Source organism: Mixophyes fleayi, chromosome 3, assembly GCF_038048845.1.
Source record: "Mixophyes fleayi isolate aMixFle1 chromosome 3, aMixFle1.hap1, whole genome shotgun sequence".
NCBI classification, from domain to species: Eukaryota; Metazoa; Chordata; class Amphibia; order Anura; family Limnodynastidae; genus Mixophyes; species Mixophyes fleayi.
In genome coordinates this window covers 26,344,744-26,363,599 of record NC_134404.1, presented here as the reverse complement: position 1 = coordinate 26,363,599, position 18,856 = coordinate 26,344,744, and the positions used below count along the sequence as shown (strand labels likewise).

General features: G+C 40.5%; 1 protein-coding gene across 1 annotated transcript in view; it reads right to left on the bottom strand.

The window, feature by feature from the left end:
• LOC142143413 (cytochrome P450 2K1-like) overlaps positions 1 to 18,856 on the bottom strand; it is a 45,497-nt gene that overhangs the window by 14,510 nt on the left and 12,131 nt on the right. Inside the window, exons 3-7 of the mRNA XM_075201246.1 lie at positions 17,955 to 18,104; positions 16,090 to 16,250; positions 10,611 to 10,784; positions 9,419 to 9,560; positions 4,439 to 4,623 (exon numbers count right to left, since the gene is read on the bottom strand). Of these exons, the coding sequence (XP_075057347.1) occupies positions 4,439 to 4,623; positions 9,419 to 9,560; positions 10,611 to 10,784; positions 16,090 to 16,250; positions 17,955 to 18,104 (812 nt within the window). The remainder of the gene's footprint in view (positions 1 to 4,438; positions 4,624 to 9,418; positions 9,561 to 10,610; positions 10,785 to 16,089; positions 16,251 to 17,954; positions 18,105 to 18,856) is intronic.

Below are 18,856 nucleotides of genomic sequence, written 5' to 3'. Positions count from 1 at the left end.
GGAGATTGACGAGGAGCCTTATGTTGGGCACAGACTGCACAAGTGGGTACAAACTCTTTAACATCAGATTGAAATTTGAGTCACTAATTTTGTCGAGAAATTATTTCAAAAGTCTTTAGAATTCCCAAATGTCCAGCAAAACATGAGGCATGAAACCAAGTCAATATTCTTATCCGTAAACTGAGAGGAACAAACATTTTTATCGGAGAAGGAGTAGGATTCTTGGACAAAGTAATGGCATTTACACACTTTGGGTCCAAAATGGGGCGATCCAAAAAATTCTCAGTTTCAATATGATCAAAAGCTCGAGACAATGCATCAGCTTTCTTATCCTTGAGTCCAGACTTAAATGTAACATGTAAATTAAAGCGTGAAAAAAAAAAGCGACCAACGAGCCTGACGAGAATTTAGGCATTGAGCTGATTGAAGATAAAGGAGATTTTTGTGATAGGTAAACACCGTAACAATATGTCAAGCCCCTTCAAACAAATAGCGCCATTCAACGCTAATTTAATAGCCAATAATTCTTTATCCCCAAAGGAATAATTCCTCTCTGCTTTAAAAAATTTATGAGAAAAGGAAGCAGAAGGATGAAATTTCCTCTGAATAGACTTCTGTGAAAGGACAGCTCCAACTCCCATTGTAGATGCATCAACTTCAAGAAAAATTGGCAAAGAGAGGTCAGGTTGCTTTAGAACAGTGGCAGCAGAAAAAGTCTTCTTAAGAAAAGAAAATGCTTTGAGGGCTTCTGGAGGCCAATGTTGAGTATCAACACCTTTTTTGGTAAGAGCCACTAATAGAGCCAAATTAGTAGAATATCCAGAAATAAATTGTCTGTAATAATTGGCAAAACCCAAAAAGTGTATTAGGACAAGGCCATTCCAGAATAGCTTGAACCTTTTCTGGATCCATCCGTAGCCCAGTTCCAGACACAGTATACCCTAAAAATGGTAATTCAGAGGCTTCAAAACAGCATTTGTCCAGTTTACAATACAAATTATTTTTCCGTAAGCGAGAAAGAACTTCAGCGACTTGGAGGCGATGAGACTGGAGATCCTTAGAAAAAAATAGTATGTCATCAAGGTACACCACTACAGACGAATACAACAAGTCACGGAAAAATTAAATAACATAACTGGAAAACTGCAGGCGCATTGCACAAACCAAAGGGCATAACAAGATATTCATAATGGCCATCTCGTGTGTTAAATGCAGTCTTCCATTCATCTCCAGCTCGTATTCTAATAAGATTCTATGCTCCTCGAATGTCTAATTTAGAAAAAAAATTGGCACCCTTGATACGATCAAATAACTCATCAATTAATGGAATAGAATATTGTTTTTTTTACTGTGATATTATTCAAACCTCTATAATCAATACAGGGACGGAGTGTTCCATTTTTCTTTACAAAAGAGAACCCAGCTCCAGCTGGAGAGGTAGAAGGTAGATTTTACTTAATGTAATTAGTAGTAGCCTCAGTTTCAGGTAATGATAATGGATAGACACGTCCTCTGGGTGGCATTTATATGGAATTAGATCAATGGGACAATCTAATGGACTATGATTTGGATTTATTAAAAGCTTTAGCAAATAAAGAATATTGTGGTGGCAACAACATATTAGAGTCTGATGCATGAAGAGTTCTCAAAGGCTTAACTTGGGTAAGACAGCTCTTTGTACATGCTTTCCCCCATGCAATAATCTGAGAAGAAGACCAATCTAGTTGTGGTGAGTGAAGATGAAGCCATGTTGAACATAGAACAATCGGACTAGTAGCCAAAGGTAGAACAATGAAAGTAGTGTCGACAAAGTGGCTTGGTGCAGAGCTGAATAGAACCGTTGGTGAGACGAGCTTCATCAATACCAGTAATCGTAATAGAGTTCTCCAAAAGCATAGTAGGGAGAGCCAGCTGTTTAACAAGATGTAAAGAAATAAAATTTCCTGCAGCTCCTGAATCCAATAATGCCGTAGTATGAGCAGTCTCTGAAGACCAATGTAAACTGACAGGAAATTAACAAATTCGATCAAAAGAAAAATTCAAATAGTGATGAAGAGCCCCCAGCCTGACCTCTCCTGAACAAGCTAAGGTCTGACATTTCCCGACCTTTTAGAACAAAAGAACATGTCCAGCATCCACGCAATACAGACAGAGTTTATTCTTGATTCTCTTCTCTCTTTCCTCAGGAGTCAAACGAGAATGACCCACTTGCATAGGTTCATCCAACTGACTAGAAGATTGAACTCGAGGAGATGATCGAATAGATAAAGGTCTAGTATTCTCTTTCTCAGAAGAGCTCTGATATCTACTCTATTACATAATAAAATTAGAGAAACTAAGGTCACTGGTTACCCTTAAGACAAAGCATCCTTGATTTTATCAGAGAAACCCTGCCAGATTGCACGGGTTTCTCAGGAGAAACTGCAGGAGACTGGAATTGAGGTGCTAGGTGAAGAAAGGAACGCCGACCCCGTTTTTGTTCTTGAGTACATCCTTGTGGCGGATGTCCACCTTAACACAAAGAGAGATTAAATCGTCAAGACTAGACGGAAGCTCACGGAAGGCCAGGTCATCCTTAATGTGGTTGTTTAAACCCTGCCAAAACGTGACTATCAGGGCCTCATTGTCCAGCAAAGTTCTGAGACCAAAGTTTGAAACTGCACGGTATATTGCCCAGCAGTAAGTGAAACCTTGACAGAGAACTAATAGGCTGGAGACGGCGGAGGAAACACGGCCGGGCTCATTAAATACTTTATGAAAATTCATAATGATGGTGGAGGAATCCTTGAGCGTAGAATCATCCCGTTTCCAGAGGGGAGATGCCCGGCCATGGCTTAATCAGAGAGGAGAGAAATAATATAAGCAACTTTGGTCCTCTCAGAGGCAAAACCCCTGATGGTAGGAAAAGGCCAAACAGCAGCACCTCTGGAGGATCACAGGTACTGCAGGGTAATAAGCACACAGGGAAACAAGGCAAATCATAACACAGGGTAAAATGCACACAAAGATATAAGGCAGATCATAACAGTTTCTCCCACGATTATCTCAAATGTAGATAGCCTTATGCTTTTAGCAGTGTGACTGGTGAAATATTGGATGAAGCTTGGGGAACCTCATGGACTGCAAAGGAGATGGCAGAACATGTACCAGGTTTTCTCATAATTTTCTCACATTGCCTTAAATGTATGATATGTTCAACTAGGCCATCAATCTGCAAATAGTAGGCCAACATTTATTTATTGTCATTTATTTTCTATAGTACTGCCATATTACGCAGCGCTATACAGAGGATATTCGTAAATCCAATCCGTCCCTGCCCCATTGAAGCTTACAGTCTAAAATCCCTAACACACAAGTGCACATACACTAGAGTCCATTTTTTACTCAGTAATCAATTAACCTTCCATGTTTGTATCTAGAGAGTGTTGGAGGAAACTAGAGCACCCGATGAAAACCCATTAATACACAGGGAGCACATACAAACTCCACACAGATAGAGCCTTGTTTGGTAAGGGAACTCACTATTGTGCTGCCCCAATACATAAGATTCTATGTAATGGGGTTGCTGGTGCTTGTAGTGCACCAAGGAAAATTGTAACTAACAACACACACAACAAACCACTTACAGGCAACATGGACATGTTGGGATCAGTAGTATACCACAGAAGAAAAATAATCATTTAACCATTTCACTTTATTTATTAACTCTCACTCACCACCCAGGTGTATAGGAATAGACCTAGTGCTATCATCGCAGTGCTGGTTATTCCTAGTCCGGCTTTAATTTTTTAAGGGCTCAATCCCCCTAAGGAATACGTCTGCATGCATAGGGCCAGTTAGTACTATGGCAGGGGAACCCTACCCTATTGATTTCCTAGCTATAGTTGCACCAGTCCTTGCTGTCATAGCCTATTGCTGGTATAGGCGATTTTGGTGGACCCCACACATTTTGTCCCCCCAAATTTGCCCATATTAGCATCCGTTGGCAACACAAGAGCTGTTTTTACTTTTTAAAGGGAGTCCCACTCATATCATCATCATCAGCATGGATCTTACACCAGGGGAAATAGCCTTAATAGATGCGACTCCTAAGAGATGTAACTGTGGTTGTTTTCCACTCTACATACCATGTAAGAAGCGTTAACGTGTCCTTAATGTACTTGGGCTATGTTAAAATGCCCATTTCATGCCCCATTCCACCACCCTACACATATATAGGTGCAATGGGATCAAAAGTCCCAGGCGCACTCCTTTAAAATATGCATATGCAGTATGGAGAGCGCACTTTGAGCTTCCATTTTGAACTTACATCAAATGCCACATAAGCCTCACAGTAAGCATCGCAAATACTTTTATTCATAAAACCTTATTGGTAAGTAAAAATTTATCATTGCAAATTATACAAATTTTACAATTATAGAGCATATACATTTCTTACCTTTGGAATGACATATCCTTTAAAGGTCACATCTCTGGTTGTTTCATGGGGCAAATTAAGAGGGATAATGTCAGAAAACCTCTGGATTTCATGTATAACTGCATTTGTAAAAGGCATTTGTCCTCGTTGGCTGTACGAAAGTTGTGCTGATCCAACAACTCTGGAAATCTCATCTTGGACCTTTTCTAAATGTAATAAAATATAGACAGACATATCTGAAACAAAATATATATTTGATAGTTTGTCTTCATTATGAAATGCTCACCAAGACATGACTTTGTGTGAGGGAGGCCTTTAGGGGCATGGTCAGTGTTATTACAGGATCTAAGTGTTTAAAAATATCTCCTGAGCCCCAGGGGAAGAAAAAATTTGCACCCTACTTGGGAAGTGTAAGAGATTTCTCAGCGTACACTCAAAGTTTCTGGATATTTTTAACATATTTGAGAGATTCTGAGAGAGTCAATATGAGGCCAGGTCCACTCATGTCACCATTCGAGTTAAGGAAAAGATACATCAGGTATAGTTAGATATTTCCTCCTAGTTAAGCTGGGTACACAACACAGAAAATTTATCCAGATGCAACATCTTTAACTATTTTACCAAAGACTGCAAAAAAAAAGTCTCGACCAGCATGCCAATTCATGTGTACACACTAAACACGTTTTACAAGATTTACCTTCAGATCTGTGCTCGTCATCTGTTGTAATCATCGACTGAAAAATTGTGACTCTGCACACTCCCAAGAGATCTATGGACACTTCTGGTCGTGAGTGCATACACTCTACAGAATTGGAATAGCATTGTTTCATCGTTGAAGAAGATTATAGTCCAGTTTACAAAATCAAATGAATTGATTAGATGTGCTTTGGAACGATAAGCGTTCATCGTTGAAAAGTACACACTAATGTGATATTGGGCCGAAGGATAGTCTATTTAATAAGCTAAAAAACCTGTAGGGTGTGCCTAGTCTTAGGAAAAGAAAAGGAGGAGGAGCACAGATAATGTGATGAACAACAAATGTAATAAGTGATATGTAGAGAATGGGGTATTTTTTAAACTGTCAGGCGACAACAGAACTCCAACATTTTCCAGAAACTAATGAATTCATGGTGAATAGTAGAAAATATGTTGTGGATCCAGAATGTGAACAGCTTTCTGATGTTGTACTTCTGTTAAACTTTATTATACCCAGCAAGTCCCACACTTATATATACAAACTGACCCCCATTCTTCCCATAAACAGATGCCACAGTGAGGTCTCACACAAAGAGACATGATCTGTTTGACCATGGCTTGCAATATTGCATATATAAAATATTTCCATTTCCAAATACACTTACAATCAATATAATTAGTGATCAATCACACATTTATAAATAGTATGATGAAGAGCAGCCCATATGTCAAGTAAAGCAGCCTGTCACGCAGGGAATGTGAGGAAATGAGTATCAGCTCACCTACTACACTGGACCTATTGATGCTTGGTATCTTGGGACTTGTAAATATGTATTGGATATATTAATGATAAAATTGGGTCCGTGTGACACTCCACAAGAAAGTTAGGTCACATTTGGGTCCCAGAGGAGGGGAAAGGTGACAAAGTATCTTTAGAAAGATGTAATTGCTTGCAATAAATTATCAGACGTTTGGGAAATCAATCAACATTGATGAGCTGTCCATCTTCAAAGCCAATTTCCTTTGGCGCAGATTATACATCTCGTACATAAATTTATATTCTGGATTTTATCTTTTATTTTACAAGTTTTGCTATATATGTCAAGTACATATATATGTATGTCTTGTATATTAAATTGAAAATGTAATAAGTACTGTCCTTATTGCTCTACACAAATTCACTGCCTGTTTAGAAGAGGTAGAGGTTGCTTGGCAGTGATAACTCTTAAATACTAGTGTGGGAAGTGTTAACTCTTTTAGCTACCAGAGCACAGGGTGTGCTCAATTGGGTAATTCATAGGTAAGTCATAGGCATTCTAAGAGCCTTATATGTAGATGGTGGCAGAACTAAAATGTGTGAGAATTGTGGAAGCCTGTGTTGGGGAAGGATCAGTTAGATCTGTAGTTTTAGAGAGAGGTCAGTGCGATACTGAATTACAGGCATCTCTTACAGTAAGCTACAAATTCACTAGTGTGCAGATTGTGGTTTGTGATAGGTAAAGGTGGTCCGGAGCGGTTTCCTGACAAAATAGAGGTAATATATTGTGTGACTGGTTGAATATATGATAAGATATTAAATCAGGGAGCTGATAGAGTCTGCTATCCCTGACAGCTTCTTATAATTGACCTCTCTGTTAAAGACCCCCAGTACCACACTTATATGGCACAACCTGACCAGCTAACATGTTTATTAAGAAAGTATTTTGCCTAATGCAACTCAAATGTATAAAACCAAATGGTTGCTGTTTAAGTCATTTATTTAAATGGACAATTGAGAGGATTTTATAGGTCTCAACTGTCCATAGTTCTGTGGGACATTCCCAAAATGATGGGTATGTCCTGTTTACCAAAGTATGCAGCAATGCAGGGTATGTTCACAGGAGGAGAGGAATTTGGGGGCAAGCCTGCAGTTCGGATGGTCAAGGCACAGCCATGGGGAAAGTGGCACACCCCATGATGGTAGCAGACCCTGGGTCATGATTTCCAAACTTCTAATGTTGAGAGGCATAGCACATTTGTAGGTGTTCCCTTTATCAGTGAGGTATTGCATAGTCTTCCTAGAGTGAACATGGTGTCATTAAATGCATGATTTATGAATCTTGTAGTTGCAAATGATAGATTAATAGTGAATCATCTGGAGGTGTGGCTTGTCATCCATCGTGGCTGGTCAACATTTTGTTGGGCTCCTGGCTAATAATGCTAACCACACTAATCCTTGTGGGTAATACTGCCCTACTTTTCATCTACCTCTGAGTCCCCCTGTGCTGATCACCTGGTGAAGTCCTGTAGCTGGTCTTCGGGTGCCGCAATGCAGTGCAAAGCATTTTCTTCAGCGGGTCCTACCAAAACCTACATATCTCCTAGAGGATCCCTGGAGGAAGGGACGGGTCCTACCTCTCCAGGTGCTGCACAAATTCTGTGTCGGCTGTTGCCATCGCGCTAACACTGCTGTGAAGTGGTGCCAGTACCCTTGGACACTGTGGGGCTAATATAATTGGTTTTACTGTGTGAGCCTGCGGACACAACATAGGAAATCTCTGGGGTCATCAAAAACCTGAAAGCAAACAAGGCACCAGGCTTAGACGGTTTCATGGCCATGTATTATATAGCAAGCTTCTTTCGCCTTATCTTGTTGACTATTTTAATTATGTGTTAAAAGATAGCTCCTTCTCAAAGGAAGCCTTCATGGCCCACATTATTGTCAGGAGGGCAAAGATCCGTCAGACTATGCAAATTATAAGACCATTTCCCTTTTAAACATAGACATTAAGATCTATGCGAAAGCCCTTGCTGACCCTCTTAATGCTGTATTGCCCCACCTGGTCCACATGGAGCACAGGAGGGGTTCATACCGGTCCATAAGGCATGTGATAATACCAGAAGAATATTGTATCAACTCTACTAAGGTCCCGGCTGTAGTGCTTTCTCTGGATACAGAGATGGACTGTGTACGAATTAGCTGGCCCTTTATTCTGAGTTACCAACGGCACTCGTCAGGGGTGCTCTCTTTCACCGTTATCTTTGACCGTGTAGTCGAGCTCCTAGCGGCCGAAATTCGCTCCGACCCAGATATCAAGGGTGTTACGGTTGACTCCGATGAATATAAACTATATTCACAGATGACATTCTCCTTACGGTTAACTTCCCCCCCACACTTCATTGCCAAACCTGTTTGCTTCCCTTGCTACTTACGGATCCACCTCTGGTTACAAGATAAACCTCTCTAAGACTTAATCCCTCCCTCTCCATGTGCAACCCATGACTCTAGGGCACCTTAAAAGCAATTTTAGCATCTCCTAGTGACAAACCAAATTAAAATATCTAGGTGTTCTTATTACATCCCATTATGACTCTTTATATGTGGATAACTTTCCCATAATCAAAACAATTAAGATGGATCTGCTCAGGTGACAAAATCTAAATAGCCCTTAAGATCAGTATCCTGCCCCATCTCCTTTATATTTTCCAAACTCTCCCAGTGCAGGTGCCTAGGCCCACCTTAATCCAACTACACCACTGGTTCTCTCATTTCATGTGGCAGCATAAACCTCCATGCACTAGTTTTTTACTCGGCAAAGAGCGACGGTTAGCGTACAACGCCTACAAAATATATTACCGCTAGTATCTGGTTCTTGCCCGGCTGAAAAAAATCTACGAGTCCACTTCCGACTTGTGTTGGAGGGGCCGTGGGGAACAGGGGTCCTTCCTCCGCATCTGTGGTCTTGCCTGGGGATATCTCCCTTCTGAGATGAAGTGGCCGCTTTCATTAATGACGTCACCACCGTCCATGTCTCTAAGTGCCCATGTTTTTTTTTCCTTGGTTCCCCTATTGAGGTCCTGTCTGACCCTAGGTCGCCGCGGGAGTCCCTGGTTCGGTCTCAACCCCCCCCCACCTTTTTTTTATTATTTTATTTTCCTCTTTCCTCCATTGCTTGTCTTTATCACTATCATATACAAGTTCACATTCTTTCACATCTCTATAAGGTATTTCACTGGCACACTGTTCCGTAATCCTTATACCTAAGGATATCTGTGAGATATCTGTTTATTGTGGGACAAAAATTTATAAATAAATGTTTTGGGGTTTTTTAAATAAAAAAAAGTGAATCATCTGACATTTGAATAGAACAATGATTTATTCCCTTAATTTTACCGCTACTTAACTTAAACCAACGAAGACTAGCCACAAGCTTTATTCAAATTCTTAGTAATTGATATCAGGTGCATAGAAATTTTACTTATCAAATACACAGATCATGGCTGGAACATATCAGTTGTTTTAAGATTTAATAAGAATGACTGTACCTTGGACATTTGGATATTTTACCATCAGCAGAAGACCCCAGCAAAGGGTAGTTGATGTTGTCTCCATTCCTGCAGTAAACAGGTTTCTTACCACTCTTGTCAGATTGTCATTGTGGAAATATGACTGGGAGTTATTTGCCTCCTGAAAATCACAATCATAATACAGAGTGAGCTCTATGCCCCTTATAATAATACAATTTGTGTATAGAGCTGCTGTCTTGAGTATCTCATTGCAGCTCTATTATTCTGAAATATCCATCTGTGAACTTTGAAAGAAACTTCATTAAAATGGACCTGTCAGCTAGAGTAAAACATCTAGAAACAGTGTCCAAACACGGCCTTGTTATTCTGATGGAGTGGTTGTCCCTCTGAAGGGAGCAGCAGCCATCTCTCACTCAGCTTCCATCCTGGATGACAACACTAGGGGGTGTGTCTCACAATGGAAGTGATCACCAGTGAGTCTATATCTATCCGGTTCAGAGCAGGATGGTAAAGAGACTTTTATAATTGCCCAGCTACTCTGTATGCTGTGATGTAAAGCTCTATACTATGTAAGTGTGGCCCACTGTTATTTCTTTCTATCTACCTCAAAATGGACTATACAATGAAAGATTAAAGAGCTTCCGTTTTAGCAGTGTAATGCAAATTATAAACAAGAGTGTTATTTTCCTGACAGTACTTGATTTTTTCTGAATAAATAATGAATATCTTGTCAAATTGAACATACATTTCAGAGTTAGCTGGACAGTAAAGTTTTGGATTTGCAGAATTTTAGAAAAAAACCATGGCTCTCGTTCTTTCAGGTTCGATCTCCCCTCTCCTGAGTCTACTTAAACATTAGTCCTTCCTCTTTCTATTTACTCTTTTATCCCCCCTCAGCCCTTTGTTTATTCTAATATGGAATTTGCCTCTGTACTCCTTTCTCTTTCCCTTTTCTCTCCTCTTCCATTCTCTTTCCCCTTTCGTGCTACTTAAAATCCCTGGTCATCACCAATGCTCCCAATACGATACCTCTGCAGGTTGCATCATCTGGTTTCTAATTACTTATATACATGTTAACTCTTAATGCTGGTTGTATTTATATTTGACCTTGCAAAAATAATTTTTTTAATAAAGAACAAAAGGACAATATCTAGATTACACAATTTTTTAAGTGAGAAAAACTTCTAAATCTACACCAAAGTTACCATACCTCTTTTTGCCTTAAAAGGAATACGTCAATGAAACTTCTTGGATCGTTCTCATCTAAGGTCTTTAGATGTTTCACAAATGTCCTTGTTATAAATTCTGTTAGTTCATCCACATTTTTTACAATAGTTTTGTGACTACCAGGGAGAAATCCCAGGATTGGATATACATTATATACCTGTTAAAACAAAGTACAGACAAATTAAACAACACATGATATTATCGTATATGATTCGACTACTCCTCTTTCTTGCCATTTCAATAAACAGTTGGAGCACAATTTTTTATTACAATTATTCTGGTGCACTCTGACCTGCAAACATATTCTGGATCACACTGCACCACCATTGCATACCAACTACACATATGATAATAAAGGTTCAATAGAGTTACTGCTGTTACATTGATTTGATTGTATGGTTTAAAATAAAAAGTTCTTCTCCATCTGTAAAATATATTATTCACACATTGGATCACAGAACATACCCATATGTTCCCACTGAAGAATCAGTAGCAGTGTCTTTATATTATATATATATATATATATATAATATATTGGTAGGTAAGAATGTGCAAAGAGGTATGTGTTGCAGAATCAGTTTACGCAAACACAGTAATTAATTGTATACAGTCGCTGAAATAGATCAAGTCAGGAGGTAATGATCAGCATATACAGATAGAGATATACTGTTGTAGTCCTACTATATGTCATATACACAACTTCAAGAAGACTACCTATCAATCCAAACCAAAGTCCCAGGCTATCCTTATATGTATCCCTTGGCATATACCAAGTGAAGATAATTAAATATGAGCTCAAACATTTTTAGATAAATTATATTCTATCTGTAAGCAGGCCTCCTGGCTGCAACAGTCTAATGTCCGTACTCCATCATAGCATTAACATGATCCTTCCCTGGCCGCATCTTTTGCTTTTTGGAGGGAGTGTTAAAACATTTTACAGGACACTAAATAATGAGTTAGTAAAAAGAAAGTTAAATTCAGCCTTGATCACAGTTGTGTACCTGTGTGCATCCACACTTAGGGCTAGATTTACTAAGCTGCGGGTTTGAAAAAGTGGGGATGTTGCCTATAGCAACCAATCAGATTCTAGCTATCATCTTGTAGAAGGTACTAAATAAATGAAAGCTAAAATCTGATTGGTTGATATAGGCAACATCCCCACTTTTTCAAACCCGCAGCTTAGTAAATCCAGCCCTTACACTCTTCTGGAATGTGAAGGGAATGTGGGCACCACTTGAGGGAACCATCCTCTACATAATGATATATGTCTTGTTTGGTCTTATACCTTATTTGTTATAAATCATTATTATTGCTAACACTGCTAGGTCATTTCTTACTATGTATTTCTTATACACACAGTTAATAACATTTATTTTTCTATGAAGTAGACTGAAGGATGATTTCTCTTTATCCTACTACAATCTATTCCTATAACATTTGTCTTAAATAGGGATTCCACCTTCCACTGTTGTTGTTGGGCCTTCTGCTGTTCACCTTCCTTAATTATCAGTGAGCCTCAGAGAATCTACTATACAGCAAGAAAGAGAAAGTCAGCAATAGTGAGATAGACATTATTTAGAGCCTACATTGGATCTCTCTCCATACATCATTACAGAAACTGACCAGCAGAGGTCCCAACAAAAACTAATAATTATTAGAACTTTGCTGCATTGTGGAAATGTCAGGAATAACATGCAGTGACCCAATCATAGTACCAGAGGAAAGAGTGATGAGTAGTGAAAAAGGATCACCTAATGCCAAATCACCTTTCCAATAAATTCAAACATTGTATATAATTAAAATTGGCCACGAGTCAGAAGTAGCTGCTAATGTTATTTTAGCCATTACCTAGAGCTATAGTTCATGTTTAAAACTGTGACAGTCAGACAATTTCAGTCATGTCTTAGCTCAGTGGTTCCCAAACTTTTGCAGTTCGCGGCACCCTTAGAGTCTCCAAATTTTTTCAAGGCACCCCTCCAAAATAATTATTGAGCAGTCCTGTTTTAGAAGTAGTTGGGTCAAAAAATTGTAATAAGTATTTAGGTCAGGACAGAAATACTTATTTAGTTGTATGCAAAAATGCCCCCTCTGCATCCAGACAATCTGCCCTCAGGCACTCTGCCCCCTCTGCATCCAGACACACTGCCCCCTCTGCATCCAGACACACCGCCCTCTCTCACACTGCCCCCTCTGCCCTCTGTCACGCTGTCCCCCTCCTCTGCCCTCTCTCACGATGCCCCCCCTCCTCTGCCCTTTCTTATGATGTCCCCCCTCCTCTGCCCTCTCTCACGCTGTCCACCTCCTCTGCCCTCTGTCAACCTCCTCTGCCACGCTGTCCCCCTCCTCTGCCCTCTCTCACACTGTCCCCTCCTACGCTGTGTCTCCCTCCACAGCCCCTCTCACGCTTGTCCCCCTCCACTGCCCCTCTCACGCTGTGTCCCCCTCCACTGTCCCTCTCACGCTGTGCCCCTCCTCTGCCTCGCTGAGCCCCTCCTCTGCCCCGCTGTCGCACTCCTCTGCCCAGTTGTCGCACTCCTCTGCCCGCTGTTACACTCCTCTGCCCGCTGTTACGCTCCTCTGCCCTGTTGTGCCCCGCTGTCACCCTCCTCTGCCCCTGTTACACTCCTCTGTCCCCTGTTACACTCCTCTGTCCTGTTGTGCCCTGCTGTCACCCTCTTCTGTCCCCTGCTACACTCCTCTGTCCTGTTGTGCCCCGCTGTCACCCTCCTCTGCCCCTGTTACACTCCTCTGTCCTGTTGTGCCCTGCTGTCACCCTCTTCTGTCCCCTGTTACACTCCTCTGTCCTGTTGTGCCCCGCTGTCACCCTCTTCTGTCCCCTGTTACACTCCTCTGTCCTGTTGTGCCCCGCTGTCACCCTCCTCTGTCCTGTTGTGCCCTGCTGTCACCCTCCTCTGTCCTGTTGTGTCCCGCTGTCACCCTCTCTGCACCGCTGTCACCCTCCTCTGTCCTGTTGTGCCCCGCTGTCACCCTCTCTGCCCCGCTGTCACCCTCCTCTGTCCTGTTGCGCCCCGCTGTCACCCTCCTCTGTCCTGTTGTGCCCTGCTGTCACCCTCCTCTGTCCTGTTGTGCCCCGCTGTCTGCCCCGCTGTCCTGCTGTGCCCCGCTGTCTGCCCCGCTGTCCTGCTGTGTCCCGCTGTCTGTCCCGCTGTCCCCCGATGTCACGCTCCCTCTCACTCCTCTGCCGCACGCCAGCCATAGAATAAAAAGAAAGAACACAGAAACTTACCAATCTGTCGGGCGCCGGGACCCAGCAGACTCCTCTCTCCTGCAGCAGCTTGTTACTGATGTCAATATTCAGTGACAGCTGCGGGAGAGAGGAGTCTGCTGGGTCCCGGCACCCGACAGATTGGTAAGTTTCTGTGTTCTTTCTTTTTTTCAATGCTTGGCCCGCGGCACCCCAATGACAGCGCCGCGGCACCCCTGGGAGCCGCGGCGCACAGTTTGGGAACCGCCGTCTTAGCTTGTTGAATGTTTTGTAATAGCTTACGGGGTGGAATTTATGATAATGTTATCAACCATAATGGAAATGTCAGGCAGGAAGCTTTTGTTTTTGGTTGGGAATATTATTAATTCTGTTCTTAAAAGATTGAGTTTGAGTTGGCGAGAGGACATCCAAGATGACATGGCAGAAAGACAGTCAGTAACGCGAGACAACAAATGCTTCTTTAATGATTCAGTTATTAGTCTCTAACAAATGTTTTAATTCTTTTTAGACCTCGTTTTCATGCCAGTATTAAAATCATCCATACCTTTATTCATTCCTATAAAGGGATATTACAATGAAACATCACTAATATTAAAATTAACTTGTTTGTTGAGTTCTTGCTGAAGATTATAAATAAGTCTAAAAGATGTTTTTTGCAAGGTGTAAAAAACATGTAAAGTACAGTATTTTACCCTATTTTGATCTAATATGATCACTAGAGGTACTGATATACTGGAGTCTGCCCCTGATTTTTATTTTACGGTGGCTGAGGGAAGGGATGTTTTTGGATCTGTACCTGTTAATAAAAGACAATATGCAGAGACATGTTTCTCTCAATAATATGTAAATGGAATTTCACAGAAGTCACTTTTGAAAAGGACTAAGTAAGGAGTAGCGTAAGATTCTTCCTAATCCTTTTTATTGTTTCACTGAGGATGTATAAATAGAGTTTCACATGCTTAGCAGCAAACCCACTATCCTATTCTGATGAGTCCGACTGAAGGTAGAAAAATTTGTCTCAGCCTGTGAGGATCTGAATATTGGGAGGGTAAAGCATTGTCTTAAAAAGTAGCCACATAAGTGGTATTTCTCAAAAATCATATTTCCTGAATATATTTCCTGGGTATATGCTGCTTATTTGCATTTTGCATTTATAGTGATAAAGTAGCTAAAGCGGTCTCTAAGAATGTTCATTGGGTAAACATAAAGGTGCACATTTAGAAATGGACATACGTCATTTTTTTTGTGTGTAAGATACACATTTACATACTGCCATATGCGAACCAACAATGTTTATGCATATGTCAATATATAGATTTTTGCATATCATTGACTTCCGTCTTCTTACGCCTGGAGAGGCACAACAATGGTGGGCAGGGGTGGACAAGCATGAATTGAGTACAATAAGTGCATGTTCATGTAATTGCAAAACAATAAGACATTGATGCATGCATAGATTCACCTTTAAGGAGGCGCCTCTCTTGCAGGTGCTGGAGGATCAATGATACGCAATGATAATGGTTATAGCAGCACTGGTTTGGCTGATTGTGTGTTGAACCCTCCAACTGATAATACTTAAATAATTAGCTGCTGTAATATAGAAAGTTGTGGCCATCTATTTGCATTATTTAATTTACATTTCTACTTGGACTACTGCAGAAAAGAAGATTCCTAATGGATTTTTAAAGATATTTGCAAACCACCGCAAAAGAGAATAGATCACCTAGGAACACCCCCCACCTTATTTCTTCTTATATCTCTTTTTAATAGGTTAACGGCGTGAACCTTTACACCACACAACAAGATATTACAGAGAGTAAAGGTAAAACAAAGAAGCAAAAGAGAAAAAGATAACAGTCACAAGGAACACACACCTGCAATTATCATCTACAAAGAATTAAGCACAAAAAGGTAAGCACATTAACATCCCTTTTTCCAGAACAGAACAGAATCATCCTATACCTACACCACCCAAAAAATAAAGCTGTGTGCCTTGAAAACCCCAACCAAACCAGTCAACTCATAGGAAAGGAACTCCTGATCCCCATCCGCACAGCAGTCCACCCCAAACACTGTTATCACAAAAGCGCAGAAGGTCCAGAAAACCCTCTCATTCATTTATTTGTCTGTCTTATATGTCCCTGCTTTATGTATGCTCTGTTTTCCCACTGCCTGAAGCTGCAGAGTACTGTGGTACCTTACAAATCAATAGTAATAATAATAATAATAATACCGAAACCATTGGACTTCCTAAAAGTCGAATATTTTCATTTGTCAAGGTTAATAGTCTCCTAAATTGTGGGTCTTCATAGTTCATTCGATGACCAAGTAAAATTGCCACAATTATATTAGCCACAGCAGCGTTCATGATCATAGTGTCATCAGATTGCTTTCCTAAATAAAACACAAAATTAACAACAATTAAGTAATTAATTTATTCAGTTTACAATGCAACAATGCAAACAACAAATGTGAGTGATGAGCCCATGTTAATATGTATAAATATATATATTTCTCCATACTCATTCTCATGGACATCTCTGCTGCTTTTTACACTGTTGATCTCCCTCTTCTCTAACACACTTTCACTCCATTGGCCTTTGTGACACAGTTCTTTTCTGGTTCAGTTCCAACCTATTGAACTGATCATTTAGTGTTTCTACCTTTGACACTTCCTCCCCTGCACTGCCACTATCTGTAAGGGCCCCGCAAGGCTCTATTCTCAGCTATTTACATTTTCCATTGTACATCTTCATCTTCATATTGGGGCACTAATTCGCACATTTGGCCTCCAGTACCACCCCTACGCTGATGACCCCAAATCTATATTTCTTGCCTGACCACTACCCTTCTATACTATCTCATGTAACCAACTGACTTTCAGCTATCTCCACATGGATGTCCCAACACTATCTAAATCTCAACTTATCCAAAACAGAGCTTATTATCTTCCATCCTGCCAGAATTACCACCTCTCCTCAAATCTCCCTTCAATAACACCATATTTAACACCATATTTTCCTCAATCTCTCAAGCCCACTGCCATTGTGCCATACTTGACTCTGCCCTCTGCTTTATTTCTTACATATAGACTCTCTCCCAGTCCTGTCGAAAAACATTGCCAGAATATGCCCTTTCCTTAGTCAACATGCTACTAAATCTCTTATCCATTCTCTCATCACCTCCCATCTTGACTATTGCAACCTCCTGCTATCTGGCATTCCTGACACCCATATATAGACTCAGCTTCCTTTCTCACCACTCCAGATCTGCTGCACCACTTTGTAAATGCCTACACTGACTCCCTGTGTCCTCCAGAATCCAGTTCATATTACTCACCCATACCTACAAAGCCCTCATCAACACCACCCTTCATACATCTCAAATCTCATATAAAAATACTCTCCTTAACACCCTATTAGATCTACCTCTGACCTTGTCTCGTCTCTGGTTACCACCTCTCAATAACACCTACAAGACCTCTCCTGAGCTGCTCCCCACTTATAGAATTCCCTCCACCACGACCAATCAGGCTTTCCCGCAGCCAACAAATCTTTAGACTCTCTCTAAAAGCCCATCTCTTTATTAAAACTTAATTTATCCCTGATGATACTGTTCACACTAAAACACCCTCATAGCTGTCCCAATCTCCACTCTAAGCCACACTCACTCCTCTTGTTTAAGGAGTGCCCTCTTCCACTTAGAAGGCAGGGTCCTCCATACCCTTTGTATTCATGTCTGCATTTATTTTGTCTGGCTTGTATGTCCTTGTTTTATGTATGTCCTATTTTCCCTACAATACTACGCTGTGGAGTATTGTGGCACCTTACAAATCTACGATAACAACAATAACAATAATAATCATATATAAATAGTATACACACAGTTTAGGACATTTTTCCTGGCTGCAAATGTTTTAATAGTTAATTCCTGTCTTTCAATATTTCATACTATGGGTTTACTAATTAGTAACAGTTTTATTGAGAGATTAGTTTAACCATTTGAATGAATTTGACATCCAGGCTAAGAAAATGGCATTCGGTGTCCTGGAATTCTGTTTTCAAACATGAGGGCACTATTATGATAATCATACTTTACCTTTAAGAGATGCAACATGTTCAGTTAAGTGGGTACATTCTTCAACAATCTTATCTTCAATTGTACTTTTTCCCATCCCAAAATCACGCAGTGTTAATATGGTAAATCTTCTCATTACCTTCCAGTTATCGCCACTTGATAAAACAATTCCTGAAATGTTCAAAATTATGAGTGTGTTTTGAATATGGACATTCAATCATATTTCATTTTGTCATTCCAAACAGAAACCTATTCATCTAATTAGAGACTGAGATGGGCGGAAGGAGGCTAACTTAGTAAGTGTGAAGGCTCTTAATTTAATGTCCCAAAATGAGTGGAAGGAGGCCTATTAAGTTAGTGTGAATATTCATAGGGTATTTTCAGTTGGTGATTTTGCTACCTACTTTAAAGACAAAATTGATGCCTTTTATTTCCCTTATTGCAAATACTACATTCTCTACGCATATTCCCCAATCCACATTCTGTTCATTCTCTCAAGCAGCCGAAGATGAAGTCTCTACACTCATCTTATCAGCTCAACCTGCCACCTCAACCCTTTTGCCTACCAACTTCTCCACTCCTTCTCCTTCACTGCATACCCACCTTTTCAACCAGTCTCCCTCCACTATCACATTTTCACTCCACTTTAAGCATAAATTTATATCACAAATCCCAAAGAAGCCTTCTCTCAGCACAGCCTTTTTTTTCCAACCGCCACCATTTTTCTCTCCAGCTTCCAAATGATTTGCGTATCACTGGTTATCTCACTTTTTCTCTTCTCACTCCATTTTCAACTCTTTGCAGTCAAGCTTCTGCCCACAACATTCCACTGAGACTCCAAGTACAAAAGTGATTAAGAGTCACTTCTCCATACTTATCCTCCTTGATTGCTTTACTGCTTTCAACACTGTTGACCACTCTCT